The 8,376-nt window shown below is 38.4% G+C and overlaps 1 protein-coding gene across 1 annotated transcript in view; it reads left to right on the top strand.

Moving 5' to 3' along the window:
• The first annotated feature begins 5,388 nt into the window (after nt 1–5,388).
• The window catches only part of OLFM3 (olfactomedin 3), a 184,980-nt gene continuing 181,992 nt past the window's right edge, over nt 5,389–8,376 (top strand). The window contains exon 1 of the mRNA XM_004582002.4: nt 5,389–5,660. Within this exon, the coding sequence (XP_004582059.1) occupies nt 5,592–5,660 (69 nt within the window). The 5' untranslated portion in view covers nt 5,389–5,591. The remainder of the gene's footprint in view (nt 5,661–8,376) is intronic.

Genomic DNA, 8,376 nt, shown 5'->3' with positions numbered 1-8,376 from the left:
TTTTCTCCTCCTCTGTTTATCTGATTTTCCAATAAAAATAAATGAATCTTTAAAAAAGAAAAACAAATATTTACTGTTTACATTCTCTTTTAGAACTCATGTGCCACACAGAAAGGTTGTACAAAAGTCATCTAGTCAAAAAGTCCCCAAAATCATAATTAACACCCAGCATCAACTGAATTCATATGAGCTCTCTTGCATATAAATTCAAGCACAAACTTAGGATAAATAGTCTCTGGGCCTAGCATGGTAGCTTAGCTGCTAAAGTCCTTGCTGCACACATGCAAGGATCCCATATGGCCACCAATTCTAATCCCAACAGTCCTGCTTCCCATCCAACTCCATGTCTGTTGCCTGGGAAAGCAGTAGGGGATGGCCCAAAGCCTTGGGACCCTGCATCCAGGTGGGAGACCTGGAAGAGGCTCCTGGCTCCTGGCTTCAGATCTGCTCAGCTCCAGCTGTTGTGGCCATTCAGGGAGTGAATCAATGAATGGAAGACCTTCCTTTCTGTTTCTCTTCCTGTCTGTGTATCTGACTTTCCAATAAAAATCAAATAAATCTTTTTTTTTTTTAAAAAGATAACTAGTCTCCATCTAACTGAAGTATTTTAAAAACCTAAAGGAAGAACTGTCACAAAGTTGATATGAGTTAACAATGCAATACATATTTTGAGTGATTAAATTTTGGAAGAGTTAGTTATGCAGCCACGAGTAACATAAACATGCTCAAGGGTCTTACAAGCAAGTGAAAAGGAAAGGTACAAAAGTAAATCCCAATAACAAGCATAGTGAATATGCTGCTGAAATCACTAAAGAAAGAGCAGACAGAGCTTAAGAGAAGGTACTGGTCATCCAGAAAAGGGTTGCTAAGTCAGACGGATATTACTCTGATAATTTAGGGGAGAAATTGCAGGAGGGAGAAGAAGGAGGAAGTGAAGAGGATGGAAGAACTGCTTTACCTACAAAATTGTGTTAAGGTAAGTAACAAATATGCTTGAAAAATAATAATTTTAAAAAGAAGAAAGATGTAAAACAAAATCAGAATAAACATTGCCTATATAAAAAGAAAATTTTTAATGGAAGGATATAATTGATCGATAATTAGATAAATGTCTATAAAAAAGTAATCGCAAATATTCAGATGGTGTAAAATGAAGTCCTCATATTGACATCTCTGGAGAAGCGAAATGGATTGAGATACAATCTAGAAATGAAAGTATAGGACTTTGAATGTATTAAACCAAAAGGCAATGAGAAGCATGTCAAATGGGACCTTCCATGCTTCTTTGAAGTGGGGAGAATATGGTGCCACAAACTAGTACAGTTAGGAGCAATATTAGTTAGAAATGTGAAGATGCTTGTGAAGTAAGAAATTAAATAGTGAGAGCACACTTAGGGCATGAAAATGTTTCATATAATGGCACTGATCTTAGAATATCATATGTTCATTCATTGATTAAATCATCACTGAGTCACTCCCATGATTTCAGCACATTTCTGGGTGCTTATATTACAGTATAATAACACCAAGTGGGCAAAAATCTTTTACAGACTATTCTAATGAGGGAGACATACCATAAATAAGCAATATAAACAAATGGTGTTTAAATAGAAACTGATTATAGCATCTTTTAGTTAGGATGACTAGGAAGTAGAGAGCAGGAAGGTTTTTGTTGTTGTTGTTGTTGCTTTTTTGTCTTTTTGGTTTTTTGTCTCCAACCTCATCCCAGAGAATTCCAGGCAGAACACAAAAGCAGAAGATACTCTGTCAGGACAAGGATATTAGGAAGCACATAAAAGGCATATAAAATTTTTATAACATAAGTTAGAAATTTGCCCAAGGCTTTATATTACCTGAAGAATAATTTTTATTTTAATTTTAAAATTAAAATTAAAGAGATGAAACCAAAATAGCTAATAGCATCTTTTCTTTTAATGTAATGGCAAGGCTCTGAAATGCTGAGGCACTATAAAATATGTGATAAATAAATATCATACAGCTACTTATCAAAAGAAGACTAGGACACATAAAGCAGATGGAGGGATAATCTGGTCGAACATTGAAAATACTGGAGAGGAAATGTGCATGCTGTGAAAATGGGTTCAAGTAGCGGCTCTGCTCTCAATTCCTTTCTCAATTCCTTCTCTCTCGTCCTCCTTCCCCCTCTTCACCAAAGTAAGTACATAAATTAATGATTTTAAAATGCATCTTACAATGTAATTTATGGCATGAGTATAATTAAGAGCTTTCATTTGTAATATTAAACATAATAATTCTTAAAAAAACATTTGTGGTTCCACATAAACATTAATTTAGTAAATTCCTTTGTAGTCGGTACCATTTAAAATGTTCATAATTCTTTGCATTCACTGCAGGCATAGAAGACAAATAGTGATTACATACATAAATATTAACATTTTCTCATTCATTCACCAAAAGAATTCATGTTTTTTAAATCTACACTACTTAATAAATTTGTATTTTTTGGTTCAATTATCATTAGCCATGTGGTGATATTGAACATAAAAGTAAATATATCATTTCATACCTATGACAAGATTTTTTGGCCAGCCGAAGTAAGAAACAATAAAATCACTCCGTCATTTCTCACAAGGAGAGATGCTCTGTATAATGTTATGAACAGAAAACTGCATGATGTGTCCACAAAATTGAGATAATATGGTCATCAATCTGGTTAGAAATATACGAGATTACAAAACCAGTGCTAATTAAAAGCAAAGTCACCATTATATTTTTTTAATTATGCAATTTATTTGTTTAAAAGAAACAAGGAGTAGTAAGGTGTTGGAAAGATTTATATTCAGTTTAACAGCTTCTGTTTCTCAGTGGCATGTTTAATATAGATTTGATTTATTACTGAAACTGATTATTCTCTTCAAATGACTAAGCTTCTCTCCTGCAAACACATTGCGAATATGCTAAGATGATCTGCTTTCACTTGTGACATAATTACCATGCATTATTTACTTCGGGCGTCTAAGTATTATCATAGTTTCCTATCAGATTTTTTCTGGCACAATTCCATAATTTGTCATGCATTTAACTTCTGGTTTTAAATTATATTCCAGTGCCATAAAAATGTAGACAAATGGGGAATTTAAGACAATGTACCCACATATAAGCCTTGTTTTGATTCATAATGCTGTTCCATTTGGGATCAGCATAAACTGTTTTCCATTAAAATAATAATAATAATTAGGCTTGAGATCAGCCCAGCTCCAACTGTTGTGATCATTTGAGTGGTGAATCAGTGGATGGAAGCCATTCTCTCTGCAGCTCTCCTTTTTGCTGTAATTCTGTCTTTCAAATAAAATGACTAAATGTTGGGCCCAGCACGGTAGCCTAGTGGTTAAAGCCCTCTCCTTGCACATGCCATGATCCCATATAGGCACCTGTTCTAATCCCAGCAGCCCCACTTCCCATCCAGCTCCCTGCCTGTGGCATGGGAAAGCAGCAGAGGACGGCCCAAAGCTTGGAATCCTGCATCCATGTGGGAGACTGAGAAGAGGTTCCAGCTCTGGCCATTGTGGATAGAGCGGATGGAAGATCTTCCTCTTTCTCTCCTCCTGCTTGTATATCTGACTTTCCAATAAAAATAAAATAAATCTTAAAAAAAAAACCAGGTGTTTTTACAAAATTAACTACCCTAAGTAATTCTATTTCCTATCATTCTCTAACTTTTTAGCTAATTGATTATTCATTCTTTTGAAAGGAATGCCTAATTTTAATTTATTTTATGTCACATCTATTTTGTTGGAAAATATACGTAAGGTGATCACATGCAAATATACATAGACATTTTCATCATGTACGAATACGTATATTTGTGTTAAAACTAAAGCAGAAAATGTAGGTGTCAGCATTCTGGTGCAGAGGGTTTATCCAGCAGGCTACAGTGACAGCAAGCCCTATGTGTGCTGATTCTGCTGTCCTTCATGTTAACACCACTGGGAAAGCAGTGGAACATGCGCTCATCTGGTCTCCTACCAGTCCCTGGCAGACCCAAATGAATGTTCCAGATCCTGGCTTTGGCTTATCTTGGTGGCCATTCGGAAAGTGAACCAACAGGAAGCTTTTGTTTGTTTGTTTGTTTTTTCTCTATGACTCCCTCTCTATAACTCTGCCTTTCAAGTAAATAAAATAAATATTTTAAAATCATAAAAATTGTATGTACATCATTGGCAATAGAATACGAAATGGACTTTAAATCTTAAAAGCAGTGGGATAGTTTCATTTAAAAATCAGTGAGTCGGTGGAGATTTTGTACAAAGCATGTATCAAGTATCTCAGTTTGCCTCTTTCTATGGTAAAAGTAAGGAGAAGGGTACCCACAGCTCCAGTTCGCAAATTTGAATCCTTGGGAAACTATTTGTAGAAAAAAATCTGTGAGACACGGGGATCTGACAGTCATAGCCGCGCACAAACGGTGTTTCAAGGAGAGTAGCAACTCCCCCTCAACTTCGTGTTTTTTGTTTTCCTGTTTCAAGTAAATGAAGTTGCTTAAGTATAATTGAGTGGCATAAACTGAGTTAGTTGGTCATTTACTTTTTCATTGGTCTTGTGAGGCAGCCTTTCCGCCTCTTCATGGGAGCTCTAGAAAGCAAAGCTTTTGGAAACTTTATCTAGAGATACTCACTTCTCCCTTTTCCCTGTCCATTATCACTGGATTCTGCCCCAGGCACAATCTCTGATCCTGCGCACCGACGAGTGTCTGAGGGAAGGTGTTTCACTTGAGGGGGCACTAATGGAGTGCCCCCCTTAAAACTAAAAGAAAAATAACCAACTGCCTTCATGTATTTCTGCATAGTGTTTTTAGATGATCGAAAACCTTAAATACAGAATACCTAGCCCAAAAAGGTTACTTCAATAAGCTTTCCCTAAGTAACCGTATACATTGTAATAGCTTAAATTTTACCACATTGGGTAGGAATGATACGTTGACAGTGTGCCTGCTCAGCAAAGGTTGTTTAAAGCTCTAAGCATGGGATCCGGTCCTACGTCAATGACAACACAAGGTTCCAGTGCACTATTTGTTTCGTAATACTGGATCCTGCTGACTACTCTGCGGCTCAAGTTACCAGCAATGCTGAACTGGAGCACGAAAGTCAATCGCTGTTGCTTAACAAATTCCTCGCAAAATATTCCCCCGCAAACCCCCAGGAGCTGTAGTGATGTCATATCCGTCGTCCAGGTCTCCACACCTCTCTCAGCAGTTACTCCCTTGATCTCGTTCTCGGGTCAAAACTTTTTGAGGTGGGCCGGCTCTCTCGCAGCAGGGGAGCCTTGCACGGGAGTTGCAGCAGCCAGAACAGGCTGGGCCAGCGCCCATCGCAGCCCAACCCACCCCGGTGAGCTCCTGGACGCTCGGCTGCGAGGATTCCTGCGGAACGATCGCCCCCAGGGCGGCTGCCTCTGCTGCCGCGGCTGCGGCTGCTGAACCTGCTCCCGCCGCCTCTGCCTCCGCTGCTCCCACTGGCAGGCGGAAAGTGCAGCTGAGGGGAAGGTCTCCGCAGTGACAGCAGAGTGGCTCCATCAAAGAGAGTGAAGAGGAGGCAAAACCCCACGACAGAATGCGGGCGACGTCCAGCCTGCTCAACCTCCTGCTGCTGTCTTTGCTCGCAGGATTAGCGCCTTCAAAGGTAGGGACAATAGATTGTTTGAAATACATGTGCAATATGTTAACAAATCGATCCCTAGACCTTAAATAAATATGTACAGGAAACAGCTCTTTCTGTTACCTGGAGGTGCCGTGTGTACTCCCCACTGCCTGGGGGACACCGAGGTGAACTACCTAGCCGGAGCTCTTCCAGGTACAGTCCTGGTGTGAAAGGGGGAGGGAAATAGGGGCGAAGAGAATGGGTCTGGGCAGTGGGCACTGCGGCTGGGGGAGGGGGGGCGGATTTCGCCTGTTTTGTGTGCCTCTGCTTCACCTCTTCCGAAGTCGGACAGGTAATAATGAAAAGGAGTTTGCAGAAGAAATAATGCGGAGTACGTGACTGAGTGGTGACCGGGTTCTCTGTGGAAAGCCGTACAGCGCTGTCCAGCTGACCGCGGTCAATAATACTCCCATCGCAGACGTGCTGCGGTTTGTGTCCAAAACATGCGGGATGCTGCGTGTTACCCACACGGCGGAGCAGCAGCGCTGCGCTCCGGTTATGGCCGAGAGGCGTTGCTGAGCGGGGCTTGCGTTTGCTCCTTTATTTCCATGCAGGAAATTGGGAAGGACCAAGGAAGTTCTGATTAGCAGCGTTGAGAGGCACGGAGTGAGAAGCCCATTAAACTAGGAGGGCACTAGGAAGGATGAGTTAATGTCACAGCTGTTGAACTCTGAAAATTTTCGGGTATTGGCACCAACAGTGAACGCCAAGCTCCTGTGAAAAAGCAGGGAAATAGAAGGGAACATGTTCAGCTTTTCGTCAATGTATGGGTATACTTCTGATGAAAAAGCGAGGTTACTTGACAGCTTCACATTCTAAGCAAATCAGAGCTCTCTGGGGCGAGAGATAAGGCATTGGGAAAGAGTGCAAGATGCGATGGGCTGATCTTACTTATTGAATTTGTCAACAGCAATTTGACCCGACAGGAGAAATGATGACAGGTTATAAAACCATTTAAAGCTGTATTGTGGAGTATTGTAAAGTTATTGTTAATGCTTTGCATCATGTGTATGCTGTAGAGAAATTAAGTTTCCTTACATAATTGGTAAACTAAGATATAAGCATACCTGGTCTCGCACTGTGGCTTGATTTTTCTGGGCCTCACATAGAATACGGTCAACACTTGGGACCATGTTATAGGCACTTGTTATTCCTTTTGTACAGTTTTCATATGCAGGGAGACCTGATGAGAATCAAATCATTCTATGTAAAGGCCACGTAGGAACTACTGTTGCCATTATAAAACCTTCCCACATTGTGCAAATATCTTGTTAAAATATGTTGATTATCTTAACACCGTATTTGGTATACTGAGGAATAGCTCTGCACCTGTATAAACGTATTGTACATATATGTATGTATATGTATATTTATTTTTTCTCTATATACTGACACATTCTACCATTGCTCCTGTTTGTAGGATATTGTTCCAAGCTTCTGAGCACATCTTATTATGTATTTCCTTGTGCTACTCTTGATAAAATATTTTTTTGAAAGTGAAGTTAATTACTGTGGGGAAATTTACCAGATTTAACATAATTTTTTGTTCTTTAAAATGATTCAGAATTGTGGATATTCACTAACAAAGGCATGTGTCATTATGTTTGTCTGATATTTTCAGTTCATGTATACCCTTAACTGCTTGTCCCATTCTTTCCAAGATTAAGAATAGATATGATACTCTTAAATATGGAAACAAATTTCCCAAATAAAAAACTCTCTTGGCTAAAGTAGTTTTTTCTACTTTTGATGAGTTTATTCTCTTGTTTCAGTAATATTATACATCCAACTTTCTTCAGATGGAACATTGGGCAGTAAGTGCAACTTAGTTGAGAAATTCAGAGAAGGACTAAAAAGCACATCGCCTTTTCAAACTATCTTTTTCATCTTTAAATATTGCAATACCGTGTGCAAAGAACAAAAAATACTTTGCTATGTGACATAAACGACATCTGGAGATTGCAAAACTGTTCATAACGAGTAATTTTAATGTTGCTAAGAGTTTTTGAACTTATGTGCAAGACACTACTCAGAAAAGCTCTTACTAGAAACTACTGTCTGCTTTATCAAGCTGCTTCTGATTACTGAACTGCATTTTCCAAGCAACACTAATTCAATGGCACCGTTGTGTTCTGATCTACTGCTTAGATTATGAACCAGGATTTTTTTTTTATTTTGCTTATAACTGGGCTACTTAAGGTTTGTATTTTATGTGTAAGAATCCATAAAGCAAATTATGTCTGAGGAAGTTGAAACTAAAGAAAATGGTACCAAAAAACACAGTTTTGAACCATAAATAATAATCCAAATAATCAAACTGAGGTGCAGAGAAAATACCAATTAATTGTCTTATTATATACTAGTAAGTTAGGGCCTATTGCAACATAATTTAGTCTTCAAATAAATTATTTAAGTATCATCATATGTTTTATTACTATTATGGACACAAATATCAGTAGCGTATCTCTTAATGTTTCCAATTTTTTCATGTATAACATTTTACATGTATCAGATTTTGGAAATCTAACTCTTATCACTTCTTGTGCATTAACTTATCTGAAATCAAGAAGATTTTCTCTTAACACGTCCGCTTCATTTTTTTTTAGTAGACAATAATGCTTATTTTCATGATGGATACCATTCATGTGATTAAAGCCTATATATCTTGCATGGCATTTTATAAAATGCTTAAGTATTG

Source organism: Ochotona princeps, chromosome 2 (genome assembly GCF_030435755.1).
Source record: "Ochotona princeps isolate mOchPri1 chromosome 2, mOchPri1.hap1, whole genome shotgun sequence".
In the NCBI taxonomy this organism is placed as follows: Eukaryota; Metazoa; Chordata; class Mammalia; order Lagomorpha; family Ochotonidae; genus Ochotona; species Ochotona princeps.
The sequence above is the reverse complement of the archived record's forward strand: the minus strand, read 5'-3'. Positions and strand labels throughout refer to the sequence as shown.